General features: G+C 40.9%; 2 protein-coding genes across 4 annotated transcripts in view; one reads left to right on the plus strand and one right to left on the minus strand.

Annotated features, from left to right (window-relative positions):
* Positions 1-181: 181 nt before the first annotated feature.
* On the minus strand, positions 182-5,590 carry polr2k (RNA polymerase II, I and III subunit K). Of its 2 annotated transcripts, none has more exons than XM_061930798.1 (4): positions 5,451-5,590; positions 5,200-5,268; positions 5,035-5,127; positions 182-287 (listed from the first exon to the last, which is right to left on the minus strand). In XM_061930798.1, exons 2-4 carry the CDS (start codon positions 5,258-5,260, stop codon positions 265-267), a joined length of 177 nt encoding a protein of 58 aa, XP_061786782.1. In that variant the 5' UTR covers positions 5,261-5,268; positions 5,451-5,590; the 3' UTR covers positions 182-264. The 2 variants fall into 2 exon arrangements, with proteins under 2 accessions (XP_061786782.1, XP_061786783.1); XM_061930799.1 differs by having other exon boundaries at positions 5,200-5,265; positions 5,451-5,550.
* A 1,662-nt stretch (positions 5,591-7,252) lies between these two features.
* stk3 (serine/threonine kinase 3 (STE20 homolog, yeast)) overlaps positions 7,253-17,587 on the plus strand; it is a 30,568-nt gene continuing 20,233 nt past the window's right edge. The window contains exons 1-4 of one of the 2 annotated variants that reach the window (XM_061931425.1): positions 7,253-7,488; positions 7,796-7,876; positions 7,957-8,085; positions 8,171-8,285. In XM_061931425.1, the coding sequence (XP_061787409.1) occupies positions 7,466-7,488; positions 7,796-7,876; positions 7,957-8,085; positions 8,171-8,285 (348 nt within the window). In that variant the 5' untranslated portion in view covers positions 7,253-7,465. The remainder of the gene's footprint in view (positions 7,489-7,795; positions 7,877-7,956; positions 8,086-8,170; positions 8,286-17,587) is intronic. The other variant, XM_061931424.1, reaches the window with a different exon arrangement.

A 17,587-nucleotide genomic window follows, 5' to 3' on the forward strand; every position in this document is an offset into this window, starting at 1 on the left:
GTCACATTTAAATATATTGTTAGTTTCATTCATGTAAGGCTATAGATTTACTGGTATGTTAAAATCATTAAGACTCATGGTGCAAAACCAAGAACAAATACAGTATGTTCCTCAAAAATTCACTCAGAAATGGAAAAACTGTACATTTGTGGGGCAATTTGCACTCAAAACACACAAAGGGTCAGTGAAAATTATGTTTTAATAAAACCCAAAAGCAAATGCAACAACGAAAACAAAGACACAGCACAAAAACATTCCTCTGCTTCATCGGGCATCAAAAACAACCACTGTAAATAATGAGTAAAGGAAAGAGGCTTATATGACATGTTAACATATATAAATGACATTTTAAGCATACAATTTGTTAACCAGGCCAAATCTGGCGACCTTAGTACAAAGTATTTTTGCAGCAGATTCCTAAATTAGCACAGCACTCCTGTTATATAGTGGATCTTTGAGCATAAACACCCGGTGTTTCCCCTATATGTAATTATTATGACGCGCTGCCACGACTTAAGAATGAGGGGATTTTTTTTTGTTAAAAAAACAAACATGTAAAACAACACAAAGTAAGTTTTCAACCTTCATAAAATATTTTCATAACTTTTGGATTGATACATCAACTTACAACTAGACACCTGTGTCATGGCCTGAGGGTGTCTATCACTTTTACTGGCATTTAGCAACGTTGGAGGGTGGCAGGAACCCTGCCACACAAAAAACTATAAATATGCTGACTTGCTTTACGGCATACGTCACTCCGCCTTTTCTTATTCGTTAAAAAGATAGTAGTCGATGTGAACACCTGCGTGCCACCAGAAAACAAAAAGAACGCCTACATGCATTTATCATGGTCGACGCACCAAAACAACCAAAGAAACAAAAAGTTTTGCTTAAGGAGACAAAAAAATAGAAATGAAGCCTATACGGATAAAAGGACTGTCAGGATCAAAATTTCCCCGGCTTCGACTCGCTGGCGTGAGCTCAAAGATGAGGGATTTTGGCCAATGCTGCCTTGGCTCTGTTCCTGTTAAACTAGGACGTTTATTTCAATGCTCAAATCAAAATGATTATTAAATTTAGCTATCGGAAATTTGCGTGGTAGCAGCCACTTCATTCGAAAAAAAGTCTCCAGCCGGTCTTTCTTTGGTTCTGACCTGCATCCAACCCAATACATTCTTGGTAGTAGCGTCATGTTTGTAGAGCAAACCAAGATCGTTTCTTGATAGTGTCTGCTATTTAACATCAGCATAGCCATTAGAGACGTAATATTTTTGCCAAAATTACAGCAGACATCGTGTCAGTTTGATGCAATATGCGCTAGTCCTCATGGGAAATTTGTTTTTCCTTCTGGCAAAACACTACTAATTTGGTCCACTTGGGCGGCCAAAATCAACCAAAACTGAAAGTTCTTAAGTGGGGCTTTAAATAACATATTGTATGAATGGACCAAAACTGATATCCCTGTATTGTTAGGCTTTAATTGCGATATAAGATTTATATCTGCATTTTAAACCAAAATGTGCAAAGTGTTTAGGTTTAAACTCTACACCACATGAATGTTACTACCATGAATTGATTAACAAGTTGAAAAACGTATTCGGGTGTTACCATTTAGTGGTCAATTGTACGGAATATGTACTGTACTGTGCAATCTACTAATAAAAGTTTCAATCAATCAAAACCAGTGTTCTGAAAAGTATTTTAAAATGTTGGTTGTTTCTTAACCAAAAAAGTAATTTAATTACTAATGGGATTACTATTTAATAAATGTAACTCATTACTATGGAAAGTAATTAATGTGTTACTTTAAAGACAAACTTCAAATATACTATATGTTATATGCAGTTGAGATAAGTTTCGTACAGCAGATTTGAATAAAAACTATAATTTCCTGACAACTGATTGTGATCACAGTTTGCTAACATTTTCGACTTAAACTCTGCCCGGCGGGAGGCACAAATTCGCTAAAGTAAGCCAACGGAAGGTGCCGAAAAGCCAGGGGCTAACTAGCCAAATGCTAGGTCAAATTTGTTGCCTAGCAACCCAAAGCTAAACAACAAAACCAAGAGAGTTGGACATATTTTAAATGCTTTTGACCGCAAAAGCGAGCTACAAGAAAGGCTGACACAGCTCTGGCTGGTGCAAGGTACGTGAAAAACACAGCAGAAGTTAACACCAACAGCTTCACTTCGCTGCCGAACAAACACGAGAAGTCGTCAACGGGGCAATACAGAGTTACTAAAGGTAGAACCAAACTTAAAAAACGTTATATGTTGAAGAGGTTTATTTAGCCTACTGATGTGTATATATAAATGGTTGATTTATATAGGCTAGTAAGGTAAAGTTTTGTACCTGACAAGTTTCGGCTACCTTGCTTCTGCAGCCTTCTCAGAGGTGTCAAGTGATCCATATAACAAAAAATCCATATAACACATCACAGACGACGTCCCGCTAACATCACGTGACACCTCTGATGAAGGCTGCAGAAGCAAGGTTGCCGAAACTTGTCAGGTACAAAACTTTACCTTACTAGCCTATCAACCATTTATATATTTAAAAAGCGTTAGTCGGAACTCTACAAAACAATGTAAATGAGACATGAAGCAATGTCGACAATCTCCAGGAACAGATTATCAATGGTGTACAAAAAGATGTTGTAGATCTCCAAGAACAGATCTCAGAAACAGACAGAAAATAATGTAGTGATATGATGGAATTTAGAAAGTTCGGAGAGGAAATGACGATTCTCACTGAAGACAACACAGTATTAAAACGGAAGGTAGAGAAGCTGTAAGAGGAGAATGCAACGTTGTGGCGACAGTCGAATGCCAAGCAGCAAGACAACATCCATTGGGACAACAGCAGTGTTGTAGAGCAGTGGTTCTCAAATGGGGGTACGCGTACCCCTGGGGGTACTTGAAGGTATGCCAAGGGGTACGTGAGATTTTTTAAAAACATTCTAAAAATAGCAACAATTCAAAAATCCTTTATAAATATATTTATTGAATAATACTTCAACAAAATATGAATGTAAGTTCATAAACTGAAAATCAAATCAAGTAGGCTATTCCATTCATTACAATGCAACAATGCAATATTCAGTGTTGACAGCTAGATTTTTTGTGGACATGTTCCATAAATATTGATGTTAAAGATTTCTTTTTTTGTGAAGAAATGTTTAGAATTAAGTTCATCAATCCAGATGGATCTCTATTACAATCCCCAAAGAGGGCACTTTAAGTTGATGATTACTTCTATGTGTAGAAATCTTTATTTATAATTGAATCACTTGTTCATTTTTCAACAAGTTTTTAGTTATTTTTATATCTTTTTTTCCAAATAGTTCAAGAAAGACCACTACAAATGAGCAATATTTTGCACTGTTATACAACTTAATAAATCAGAAACTGATGGCATAGTGCTGAATTTTACTTCTTTATCTCTTTTTTTTCAACCAAAAATGCTTTGCTCTGATTAGGGGGTACTTGAATTTAAAAAAATGTTCACAGGGGGTACATCACTGAAAAAAGGTTGAGAACCACTGTTAAAATAGAGATAGACGCATTGTGGCAAAAGTTGCAACTAAATAACACTGATTTTGAAGAACTTCAGGGAGGGGGAGGCTGCATTGAGAAAACAGTTCAATGCCAGACAAGATATCATCAATTTGGGGAATTACAGTGTTTTGGAAAACAAAGAGGACGTGGATCAGTTTACACGACAGAATGACATTACTGCAGGGCTATGCATCAATCCTCGATCCTATGCAAGTGCAGTTGACAACAGAAGAAACAAACGACATGGACGCTGCTTCAACAGAGCAACAAGTGGTCAACTTTCTGCAATCAAAGGGAATTGATGTCGATATTAACATCATTGATTCATGCGTCTCACTGAATAGAAGAGGCAATACCACCACTCTAGTCACCATCGTTAAGCTTGCCAACAGGAAATCCACAATAGCATTGCTGACAGAGAACAAAGCTGAAAGGGCACAAATGTGTACATGAACGAGCACCTCGCAATGCTAAAAATGCACACGACTTGAGGAAACAGGAGAAAATTCAGGGAACTTGGAGCGCCAACTGCAAAATCTACATCAAACTGAATGGGGTTCCAGAAGCAAGAGTCCTACTAGTCAAAGACATCAAGGATCTGGACAAGAACAAGTCTCAGCAGAGCAGAAACAACATCTTCCCTGATATCTCATACCCGGACTTTGTGAACTACTTAATTTTCTAACCCAGCCCATTTTACAGCTGTAGGGACTTTTATCATTTTAACAGTCTAGAAAGCTAGGACCACTTTTTGTGGATGCGTTCGTGACGCTTGTGTTTATCTCTATAAACCCAGTGGACATCGTGTTGTCAAGGCTAGAGTAATGCACTCTCAAAAAAGATCCGATCCAAGTTGACACCCTGGATAATCACAAATAACCAATCTAAGGTCATCTCAGCGCACTGTGACAGGATTAGGAGAATGATGTTCTCATGTTGCTTAATTTATTTTGTATGTAGAGGCAACAGTCCAGGTTAGAGAAATAAGTACTGTTTTTTTATCAATACAACTACTATCAAAGTTCTTCGACCAAGCCCATCAAGTTAATGCAAAGTGGGGCTGTCATTTTTTTAAATTAATTTCTACTTACAAAATGTTCTTATTGACCGTAAATCAAATGATCCGAACAAACACAAAGTCGACATAGCACATCACATATCAGTTGATTGCAGCAATCCATGCTCGCCTTTGCCGTTAATTGATCTTTTCAGCCGCTTCTGTTTGTCCAGAAAAACACTTAGGAATGCAATTAAAGCTAGTGATATTTCTCCCACCTCGCCTGTGGCAGATGACAAAAATTAAGCCTTTTAATATGGCCAACAGCAATGCATTGTGGGAGATTTATAAAAATCCGAACCCCTCTATATACAAAACAAAAATAGCGGTGCAAGAAGCAGCCAACCCCCCACCTGTCTTTCTGAAAATATGCCCCCTTCAAAAAACGAAAAATTGTTCAATAACGTAAAAGGATACATCTATTTGTTCTCTTCTTGTACATGATCCTGTAGCCGCACTCTCTGCACCGGATGGGATCACGGGCTTTGATTTCGATTTCTTTGTGGCACTCTGCAGGTAAGCGCATGATACATTACTGCACATTAAAGAAGAAATAAAAGCAACGGTTAATTGGTCCATTACCGCCACATATGTAGAACATTGGCTGCTGCTTTGGCGGCTGTACATCTCTCGGTGTTTCCATTGTATCTACTAAACAAGACACAATTAGCATGATAAGTATGTAGCATCACAACAGCTACATACGAAAACAGCATGGCACAATCAACGTGATGAGCTACAGCTGTAGTAAAAGTATATTGTAGTACAGATGACTAAATGTAGCATGATAAAAATACACATTCAAATACTACAAACGTGTAAAATAATCTCACCGTGTTTATAAACCAAATAAACTGTTTCGGTCCACTCGTCAAACACACGCCACTTTCTTGCACATGCGCAGTAAATTCTTCACTCCCCTCAGTAAAGTGCTTTGTGATTGGCCAAAAAGGGATTGCATGTACACTCCGACTCAACAGGGGACGCGGTGGTTTAAAAAGAAAAGAAAACTGTCCAGTGTTGGAAACATTTTGTTTTAAATGAGTGCATTGCACACGTATCTCTATATTAATCATTAAATGCGTCATAATTCCACGAGAGTTTTGCAGCTGCACCCGCACGTCCATGCGCATATAGGCACCTAAACATGCAAAAGGGTTTCCTTGGCTCGTTGTGCATGCTAATTTTAGAAATAATGTACACACATGTAATATCTTAACATTTTGCTGATTAAAGATGTTATAATTTCGGATTTCAGCAGCACAGGCGTGCATGCGAGCTTTAAACACTAAAAAAAAGATTCATAATGTTACCAGGGCTATGTGTAAGTGCAAGCTGGTTTTAAAAATAATAAAGTGTCGGGCAGCTGAGGGAACTCTTGTTGATTTATTGTGGGAATGTCAGAGAATAAATGAGTTATGGTTCAAAACAACAAAAGAAGCAATCACATACCTAAATATAAACATCCCCCCGCGACCCAGAAGGGAATAAGCGGTAGAAAATGGATGGATGGATGGATGCATCATAACAAAAAGGGTAATATTAAAAAAATGTATAGATGTTGATAGTCCAACTCATACTGACTGGTATACACAAGCTATGGAGATGATATCAGTAGAAAACACTGCATTTAGTATAGATAATAATGAGTCATATATTGGAATATGGGATCCATTATTTACATTTGTTTTAACTATTAAATTAACCTATAATATGACTTATTTTATCTTTGTGGAAAATATTGGACACAATGTGCTGCAATTGTAAGCCACTGTGACACTAATGTTCATTTAAAAAAAAAAAAAATGTAAATACATGGCTGTGATGATAATGTCAATGAGGGATTTCTAATCACTGCTATGTTGGAATTCTTATTAATATTGATACTGTTGTTGAAAATATTCATTTTTGTTTGACTACTTTTGGATTGTTTTGTGTCATGTTTGTGTGTCCAGTCAATTGATTGATTACTATTCTGAATGCTGCTGGGCAGGGTTTGGTTTTGGAATTGGAATTGTATTATTATGGTACTGTTGTGTATTATTTTGTTGGATTGATTCATAATAAAATAATGATAAGGGGGGGGGGGTTACCCACATATGCAGTCCTCTCCAAGGTTTCTCATAGTCATTCACATCGACGTCCCACTGGGGTGAGTTTTTCCTTGCCCTTATGTGGGCTCTGTACCGAGGATGTCGTTGTGGCTTGTGCAGCCCTTTGAGACACTTGTGATTTAGGGCTATATAAATAAACATTGATTGATTGATTGATGATTGATAATAATAATAATAATGTTCATGTCATTGTATGTCTAATATATCAAAATAAACATAATAACAGAGATGTAATGCCACCAATCAGCTGTGGCTGCTTTTTCCAGGCTTCTGATTGGACACAATGTGCATGACGGCAAGTGTATGTGTTGTGTGTAGTCATAGACAGTTTTGAAACTACATTTGTGCGGATGAAGATCTTTTTAACCTTGGATATGTGTTTTTGAAACTCTCCGTGTTCGTGTTGACATGGCCTGAAAATGAAAGGAAAATAATATGGGAGATTTTGAATAATATTAGACTCAAGGAGAGACTGTAATGTACTTATAAAATGAAACTGAAGATGGCAGTAATGCAACACATATGGATGCCAGCTGCCGTAAAACTGTAAAGAAGAAGAAAAACTGCCCAGTGTTCATCACCTGACGAAGGCACGGCTCGAACTCCTTTCGCTTTTCCACCTTTTTCTTAATTTTTAACAACAACGACGACAATGTCCACAGAGTGATAATAGTGGCTAAAACAACTAAACATCCGTCCTTTGCGGAATTTGCATCATTTGACATTTGGAAACCATGGAGCCATCCGCCCCGAAAAGGTTTGTCTGCTGTTGTTTGTGTTGATCCTAGCTTGTAAAGCCAATCATAGTCGATAGCTGCCAAGCTAGCCGGTAATGCTAACACTAGTTAGCTTCGCCGGTCTTTCCTACTTTCCATTTATGTAAGATAAATAGTTAAAGTTTATAATAATGCATTATTTCTATAAACAGTGCGTAATTGTTGCATTAGGTGTGCGTTACATTGATGCGACTGTAAAAACGGGAATCAACACTAAGATACTAGTTCAATTCTTCGACTTGATTTTTCAGTGCTGTGTATTTCATTGTATTCGTATTATTCCAACAGCAAGCTGAAAAAGCTGAGTGAAGACAGTTTGACCAAACAACCAGAGGAAGTGTTTGATGTTCTGGAAAAGCTGGGTGAAGGGTGACTGCTTATTTCATCTAGTTAAACTTTGTAATAAAAGTTACATGGTGCTTTGACTTGTTGTGTTGTGTGTGTTTTAGCTCTTATGGAAGCGTGTTTAAAGCCATTCACAAGGAATCTGGACAAGTTGTGGCCATCAAGCAGGTCCCCGTGGAGTCTGATCTACAAGAGATCATCAAGGAGATTTCCATCATGCAGCAGTGTGACAGGTTAGGGGGGGAAAAGGAAACTCATCTTATTTTTAATTGCACATGCGCTGTTTATTAAACTATAGTACTGGTTTACATTCCACAGCCCTTATGTAGTGAAGTACTATGGCAGCTACTTCAAGAACACAGACCTGTGGATTGTCATGGAGTATTGCGGAGCGGGCTCCGTTTCAGATATCATCAGGCTGCGTAACAAAACAGTAGGTATCCCTAGTTAACGGTGGATTGTGAAACATGTTTTCCCATAAGTATGAATGTATATAATCTGTGTGCGTACGAGTGTAAGAATAAGCCGCAACCATCTATGTTTTGGACAAATATTATTTTGTACATATACTGGCCGCTCAGGTCAATAAGACGCAGGTGTACACATTCAGGGTATTCGCGGGGTCTTAAAAAGTCTTTAATCCAACAATTTTAATTTAAGGCCTTAAAATGTCTACAATTCTCCTAAAATCTCATAACAGGTCTTAAATACTATTTTGAAAGTGTCTTAAGCATCTATTACCGTTACTTTTATTTAAAACATTCATAAACTTCAGTCTTGGTTTTAAATGTTTCGATTTTTGAGGACGCTATAACGGAACTACAAAACGGAACTGAAGTACTTGTAGCAGTTTGTTATTCTAATAGCCAGACCTGTGTTTACTTCCGTATTTGACGGTTTCGGCTACAACTGTTACCTTCCTCAGAGGTTGTCATTTGATGAGTAAACACACAGGTCTGGCTGTAAGAATAACAAATTGCATAATTTTTGCAAGACCTAATAAACCTTTTTTGAGAAACTTAAGTAGGCTACCTGTGCTGCCCAGACAGAGTTTACCGAGCACCACCAGCACAGTATGCTGCGCCACTAATAAGGTAAGACTTTATTAGTAGCAGTATAATAACTGCAAGTCAAGACATTGGCACGTGAGTGCATATCCATGTGTGAGTGATGTTTAATTATGGACATGCAGCACACACAGGAAAAGGAAACCTACAGGCACCCAACAACTACGGAGTAACTGCCGCCCACATCCACTTGCCTTGCCCACACACATAACCACACAAGCGCTGTGCGTTTTTACAGTTTAGCATAGCAGCGGAGAAAACGTAACAGAAGCCCACAGCAAAGCCGAAAGACTTGCATAAGATGGGTAAGTGCAAGTTCAACTATTTGTGGCTCCGGAACAATCAATTTAATGCATGTTTTTAAGCCGGTGGATGGAGGAGGGAAGCGTTTGTAAACATTGTGCTGAAAGTGAATGGAATGATATAAAAGTCAAAAACCCGGGATATGTCAGTGTCAAAAGATGCTGAAACGCCACAAACTCTTACACAAGTAAACAATGATCAACTTAACCCCCGCAAAGGAGTGTTATGTGCCAATTGCTGAAGGAGATCAATATGAGATGTTTACCAGTGAAATCATATTATTATATACAGTTAGCACAGGCTAATTTCTCTGTGCTAGTAGTGTACTCACAGCGGTACAACTATAAAAAAACAACAACATAAATCCCTATTATTTATTCCAATAATTTCAGGTCATCTTCTCATCCCTATTCTTCTCTCCAAGATAATACAGTAACTGACATTAAAAGATATACAGTAGAGATGTCCGATATTATCGGCCGATAAATGCTTTAAAATGTAATACCGGAAATTATCGGTATCGGTTTCAAAAAGTAAAATTATTGCATTTTTAGAACGCCGCTGTACGGAGCTGTACATATCCGGTAAAACACGGACGTAGGGGGAAGTACAGAGCAGATGCGTCTCCCAGTCAGCAGCCCCTCCCCTCTTCCCTCTCCCACACACAACACAGGAGTTGACGACTGCAGCATGAGAGGTTTACTGGCGACGCTTGATGACCTCATCAAACCGCCGCGAGCGGAGCATAACAACAACAAGAGTGTGTTGTTGCCGGTGCTGTAGCCATGGCTAACAAGCGAGCTCGCTCGGTGACTGACTAATGACACCATGTCTATGGTTTGGGAGTATTTTAAAGTGTGTCTGACGGATAAAAAACTGGCAATTTGCAATGACTGCAAAAAGTTGGTTATGCGAGGAGGAACCAAAACATCTTCCTTTTAATACGAGCAAGGTGATCTCCCACCTCTTCAAGAATCATAAGGAGATACACGATGAATACAAGCGGAAGATGGATGAAAAGCAAACACCGAAAAAAAAGTAGTACCACACAGTTGTTGTTAAAGACGAGAAAAAACAAAAATACAACAAAAACCACCCCAGGGCGAAAGCTCACGTTGTGATCAAGTACAACGCACGCAGTATGGCAAAAGCTACTTTTTTTTTTGTTTGATTGAAACTTTTATTAGTAGATTGCACAGTACAGTACATATTCCGTACAAATGACCACTAAATGGTAATACCAGAATACGTTTTTCTACTTGTTTAAGTCCACGTGGGGTCCACGTTAATCAATTCATGGTAAAGTTCATGGTGGAGTTTGGTGTGGCTAGTCTGCCCTGCATAGCGCACACTTTGCAGCTTGCAGTGAACGGAGGGGCCCTGTCTCAACGCAGCATTTCAAGCACTCACCACTCGCTTGCAGCACATTTTTGTTACTCATACAAATACGTTAGAGCAGGGCAGATTGAGCCCAGTTTATAATTTCCTGTTATACAGTATGCCAGGCAGTCTTGCACTAAAGGAGAACTATGTTATTGTTTACTTTATTACTGTAGTATACTCTGGACTGAAGCGGTGTGCCTTCATTGTTTTTGTAGCTGTTGTTTTGAGGCATGTTTAAAAAAAATTTAAAAAATAATGCACTTTGTGAAAGTCAAAGTATAGTATTTCCCATAGTTGTAGTGGATTATCTCAGGGAGAGCATGTCCCAAATTACAAGCTGCTGTTTTGAGGCATGATAAAAAAAATAATGCACTTTGTGACTTCAATAATAAATATGGCAGTGCCATGTCGGCACTTTTTTCCATAACTTTAGTTGAAGTTCTCTTATTTTGTAAAACCCTGTTACATTGTTTAATGCAGGGGTGTCAAACTCAAATACAGAGTGGGCCAAAATTTAAACTGAACAAAGCCGTAGGCCAAGGTTGAACAAATTAACCTTTTTGATAGGGACCCACCCAAACAAGTTTTGCATTAAATATTGAACAAGCAAGGCTTATATAACTTTATAGTGACATGCAAAATCGAGTTTTAAATAATAATAATAAAAAAATATAAATGGCATATCAAATACAATTTAAATAAAAATTGAATGCCTCTTTTCTATTTGCAGGCTTCTGAGGTAAATATCAACATTAAAGGCCTACTGAAATGCGATTTTCTTATTTAAACGGGGATAGCAGGTCCATTCTATGTGTCATACTTGCTCATTTCGCGATATTGCCATATTTTTGCTGAAAGGATTTAGTAGAGAACATCGACGATAAAGTTTGCAACTTTTGGTCACTGATAAAAAAGCCTTGCCTGTACCGGAAGTAGCAGACGATATGCGCGTGACGTCACAGGTTGTGGAGCTCCTCACATCCGCACATTGTTTACAATCATGGCCACCAGCAGCGAGAGCGATTCGGACCGAGAAAGCGACGATTTCCCCATCAATTTGAGCGAGGATGAAAGATTCGTGGATGAGGAAAGTGAGAGTGAAGGACTAGAGGGCAGTGGGAGCGATTCAGATAGGGAAGATGCTGTGAGAGGCGGGTGGGACCTGATATTCAGCTGGGAATGACTGAAACAGTAAATAAACACAAGACATATATATACTCTATTAGCCACAACACAACCAGGCTTATATTTAATATGCCACAAATTAATACCGCATAACAAACACCTCCCCCGTCCCGTCCATATAACCCGCCAATACAACTCAAACACCTACACAACACACTCAATCCCACAGCCCAAAGTACCGTTCACCTCCCCAAAGTTCATACAGCACATATATTTCCCTAAAGTTACGTACGTGAGACTTTTATTAGTAGGTTGCAGAGTGAAGTACATATTCCGTACAATTGACCACTAAATGGTAACACCCGAATAAGTTTTTCAACTTGTTTAAGTCGGGGTCCACTTAAATTGATTCATGATACAGATATATACTATCATATGTACTATCATCATAATACAGTCATCACACAAGATAATCATCAGGGTGTATACATTGAATTATTTACGTGACATGCACATAGCGGCACGCACGTACGGGCAAGCGATCAAATGTTTGGAAGCGTACTCACGGTACCGTGTCTGCGTATCCAACTCAAAGTCTTCCTGGTAAGAGTCTCTGTTGTCCCAGTTCTCCACAGGTCAATGGTAAAGCTTGACTGTCATCTTTCGGGAATGTAAACAAAGAAACACCGGCCGTGTTTGTGTTGCTAATGTCGGCCTCTTACAGCTTTCTTCTTTGCAGTCTCCATTGTTCATTGAACAAATTGCAAAAGATTCACCAACACAGATGTCCAGAATACTGTGGAATTTTGCGATGAAACAGACAACTTAATAGCTGGCCATCATGCTGTCTAAATGTCCTCCACAATCCGCGACGTCACGCGCTGACGTCATCATACCGAGACGTTTTCAGCAGGATTTGCGCAAAAATTTAAAATTGCACTTTAGTAAGCTAACCCGGCCGTATTGGCATGTGTTGCAATGTTAAGATTTCATCATCGATATATAAACTATCAGACTGCGTGGTCGGTAGTAGTGGGTTTCAGTAGGCCTTTAATAGCTGGCCACCATGCTGTCCCAAAATATCCTCTACAATCCGTGACGTCACGCGCAGACGTCATCATACCGAGACGTTTTCAGCAGGATATTTCGCGCAAAATTTTAAATTGCACTTTAGTAAGCTAACCCAGCCGTATTGGCATGTGTTGCAGTGTTAAGATTTCATCATTGATGTATAAACTATCAGACTGCCTGGTCGGTAGTAGTGGGTTTCAAGTGGGCCTTTAACTTTTTCCACAGGCTAATAAATTTGAAAATAAAATAATGAATAAACTAACCATTCTGGACTTTAAACTGCTCCGTTTGCAACACACTGATCTAATCTGATGTGCCCAAGCCAGATACCTGCCATCTTTTCTTGGATGCTAGTTCATTAATGTCGGGGCTCAGGCTTTGAGCTGAGGTATCCCTCATTATTGAACGAAGGTGTTCATCAGTCATTATATCTCGTATTGCACAGTCTTGGGGGCGTGCCTTACAGGCACTGCTTTTAACGTCCTCTACGAGCTGACGTCACGTCCGCTTTTCATCCCTTCTAACAACGTGCCTGCCCAGTCACAAGATATGAGCGGCTCCTGTACGCACCCACATGTAAATGCAAAGCATACTTCATCAACAGCGATACAGTTTACACTGAGAGTAAAAGCCGTAAAAGCAACTTTAACATTGTTAGAAATATACGCCACACTGTGAATCCACACCAAACAAGAATGACAAACACATTTTGGGAGAACATCCACACAGTAACACAACATAAACACAACAGAACAAATACCCAGAACCCTTTGCAGCACTAACTCTTCCACACACACACAAACATACACACACCTTGTAGCGTCCCAGAAGAGTTAGTGCTGCAAAGGGTTCTGGTTATTTGTTCTGTTGTGTTTATGTCGTGTTACTGTGCGGATGTTCTCCCGAAATGTGTTTGTCATTGTTGTTTGGTGTGGATTCACAGTGTGGCGTATATTTCTAACAATGTTAAAGGTTTTAAAGGTGTTCAAGTATGCGTTGCATTCACTTCTGTGTGTGTGCCAAAGCCGTACATTTTATGTAACTGAGCCAGCACTCGTTGGACTGGGCAAAAAAGGGACGTTACAATTCTCGGGAGGGGCACTGAAATTTGGGAGTCTCCCGGGAGGTTTGGCAAGTATGAGAATTACCGGTGTACCGCGGCACCGCCACTGTATATAATCGGCGGGCCAGCTCTAGTGTTAATTTGATATCACCTCACGGGCCAAGTGAAATTACACGGCGGGCCATATTTGGCCTGCGTGCCAGAGTTTGACACCCATGGTTTAATGCATCTAGCGGGGCATCACAACAAAATTAGGCATAATAATGTGTTAATTCCACGACTGTATATATCGGTATTGGTTGATATCGGTAATTAAGAGTTGGACAATATCGGATATCGGCAAAAAAGCCATTATCGGACTTCTCTAATAAACAGTAAAGGTTGTCTGTTTTGTGTTTACACTCAGTTTATGGTGGGGTAAGGAAAGCAAGGGATATTTGCAAATGTCGTTTTGTCATGCTTAGTCCCTGTTTATTAGCAATATGTTTTAAAAGAAAGTCCAGAAAAAACAGGTAAAAAGTATCCATACATACCAGATACAAAATGAGCTGAGCAAATTGGAATGTTATCCACATTATTCACATCCAAATTCTGTTTGTTCTGTTTAAGGCTTGCAAGCCATAATCGCTTTCTTTCTCTTTAGACAATCGCTCTGTCTGCACTCTCTGTTTTTCACAACTTTGTGCAGATACAGTAGTAGTACTGTAGATGTTTTTAATCTGTTTGCTCAATTCTGAGTTGCATTCACTTGACGTCACGTCCGGCTCGTTTTATATGTGAGACTCGAAGTGGTGGGCCAGCGAGCGTATGTTGTCATAGCGTTCTGAGCGGCATTTGTCTTTCTCGAATAAAAATGCCTTATATGTGCGTTGTTTTAGACTTTTGGAATTATTCAAATCGCAAAAAGGATAAAAGTTTATTCAGAGTTCCTCGAGAGGTAATCAAGAAAGGCGAAAGTTGTCAAGATTTTACGAAAGAAGACAAGCACTCCAAGGGAGCAGTTTGAGTCGAAGAACGCACGCGTTTGCAGCGATCACTTTGTTAAAGGTTTGCTTGATATACTTTTAACGTTTAGTATTTCCCATTTAAAAGGGAACTGCACTTTTTTCGGAATTTTGCCTAACGTTCACTATCATTATGAAAGACATGACGATAGATGTTTTTTTTTTATATTTGCAATCTAAATATGAAATAAATGCGATCAAAAGTTTGCTTGCAAAGGAGCCAATGGGAGCCGTTCAATTTTGTCTGTAGAGCCTCTAAAAAACATCCAAACACCTCCATTATGGTTTTATATACATGATGTAAGTATAAATGTAATGTAGTAACGAGCACATTTCTAACATTTAATATTTACATATTTTGATGATTTTAAGCAGATGCGGCACATTAATTTAAAAAACGCATTTGAACGTTTGCTTTTTTTTTTCTTTATCACTGACTTCTGCTCACTGCAGACTTTATGAGAGACAACAAACATAACAAAACATCACTTACTGTGTAGGGATATAACGGTAAACGGTATAATGATAAACCGCCGTAGAATTCCAGACGGTTAGTAATACTGTCTAAAAAAATAAAAACAATTTTTAAATACTTGTTTTAGATATATGGATAACGTTTATCTATAGCCTTTTTATTAGACATTACAAATTACATGATGGTATTACGTTCACACCCCACCCCAACACTGCTTTACCTATCCATCCATCCATCCATCTTCTTCCGCTTATCCGAGGTCGGGTCGCGGGGGCAGCAGCCTAAGCAGGGAAGCCCAGACTTCCCTCTCCCCAGCCACTTCGTCCAGCTCCTCCCGGGGGATCCCGAGGCGTTCCCAGGCCAGCCGGGAGACATAGTCTTCCCAACGTGTCCTGGGTCTTGCCCGTGGCCTCCTACCGGTCGGACGTGCCCTAAACACCTCCCGAGGGAGGCGATCGGGTGGCATCCTGACCAGATGCCCGAACCACCTCATCTGGCTCCTCTCGATGTGGAGGAGCAGCGGCTTTACTTTGAGCTCCCCCCGGATGACAGAGCTTCTCACCCTATCTCTAAGGGAGAGCCCTTCCACCCGGCGGAGGAAACTCATTTCGGCCGCTTGTACCCGTGATCTTGTCCTTTCGGTCATAACCCAAAGCTCATGACCATAGGTGAGGATGGGAACGTAGATCGACCGGTAAATTGAGAGCTTTGCCTTCCGGCTCAGCTCCTTCTTCACCACAACGGATCGATACAGCGTCCGCATTACTGAAGATGCCGCACCGATCCGCCTGTCGATCTCACGATCCACTCTTCCCTCACTCGTGAACAAGATTCCGAGGTACTTAAACTCCTCCACTTGGGGCAGGGTCTCCTCCCCAACCCGAAGATGGCATTCCACCCTTTTCCGGGCGAGAACCATGGACTCGGACTTGGAGGTGCTGATTCTCATCCCAGTCGCTTCACACTCGGCTGCGAACCGATCCAGTGAGAGCTGAAGATCCTGGCCAGATGAAGCCATCAGGACCACATCATCTGCAAAAAGCAGAGACCTAATCCTGCAGCCACCAAACCAGATCCCCTCAACGCCTTGACTGCGCCTAGAAATTCTGTCCATAAAAGTTATGAACAATCGGTGACAAAGGGCAGCCTTGGCGGAGTCCAACCCTCACTGGAAACGTGTCCGACTTACTGCCGGCAATGCGGACCAAGCTCTGGCACTGATCATACAGGGAGCGGACCGCCACAATCAGACAGTCCGATACCCCATACTCTCTGAGCACTCCCCACAGGACTTCCCGAGGGACACGGTCGAATGCCTTCTCCAAGTCCACAAAACACATGTAGACTGGTTGGGCAAACTCCCATGCACCCTCAAGGACCCTGCCGAGAGTATAGGGCTGGTCCACAGTTCCACGACCAGGACGAAAACCACACTGTTCCTCCTGAATCCGAAGTTCGACTATCCGGCGTAGCCTCCTCTCCAGTACACCTGAATAGACCTTACCGGGAAGGCTGAGGAGTGTGATCCCACGATAGTTAGAACACACCCTCCGGTTCCCCGTCTTAAAGAGAGGAACCACCACCCCGGTCTGCCAATCCAGAGGTACCGCCCCCGATGTCCACGCGATGCTGCAGAGTCTTGTCAACCAAGACAGCCCCACAGCATCCAGAGCCTTAAGGAACTCCGGGCAGATCTCATCCACCCCCTTGCCACCGAGGAGCTTTTTAACTACCTCGGCAACCTCATCCCCAGAAATAGAAGAGCCCACTACAGATTCCCCAGGCACTGCTTCCTCATAGGAAGACGTGTTGGTGGGATTGAGGAGGTCTTCGAAGTATTCCCTCCACCGATCCACAACAGCCGCAGTCGAGGTCAGCAGAACACCATCCTCACCATACACGGTGTTGATAGTGCACTGCTTCCCCTTCCTGAGGCGGCGGATGGTGGTCCAGAATCGCTTCGAAGCCGTCCGGAAGTCGTTTTCCATGGCTTCCCCGAACTCCTCCCATGTCCGAGTTTTTGCCTCCGCAACCACTGAAGCCGCACACCGCTTAGCCTGTCGGTACCTGTCCGCTGCCTCAGAAGCCCTGTGAGCCAAAAGAACCCGATAGGACTCCTTCTTCAGCTTGACGGCATCCCTCACCGCCGGTGTCCACCAACGGGTTCTAGGATTACCGCCACGACAGGCACCAACTACCTTACAGCCACAGCTCCAATCAGCTGCCTCGACAATAGAGGCGCGG

Source organism: Nerophis lumbriciformis, linkage group LG37, assembly GCF_033978685.3.
Source record: "Nerophis lumbriciformis linkage group LG37, RoL_Nlum_v2.1, whole genome shotgun sequence".
In the NCBI taxonomy this organism is placed as follows: domain Eukaryota; kingdom Metazoa; phylum Chordata; class Actinopteri; order Syngnathiformes; family Syngnathidae; genus Nerophis; species Nerophis lumbriciformis.

Coding starts and splice junctions, on each gene's coding strand:
- polr2k (XM_061930798.1), bottom strand. CDS start 5,260: ATGGAAACACCGAGAGATGTACAGCCGCCAAAGCAGCAGCCAATGTTC. Junction 5,128..5,199: donor AATGTTCTACATATGTGGCG/GTAATGGACCAA, acceptor GCTTACCTGCAG/AGTGCCACAAAGAAATCGAA. Junction 288..5,034: donor CAAGAAGAGAACAAATAGAT/GTATCCTTTTAC, acceptor CATTATTTACAG/TGGTTGTTTTTGATGCCCGA.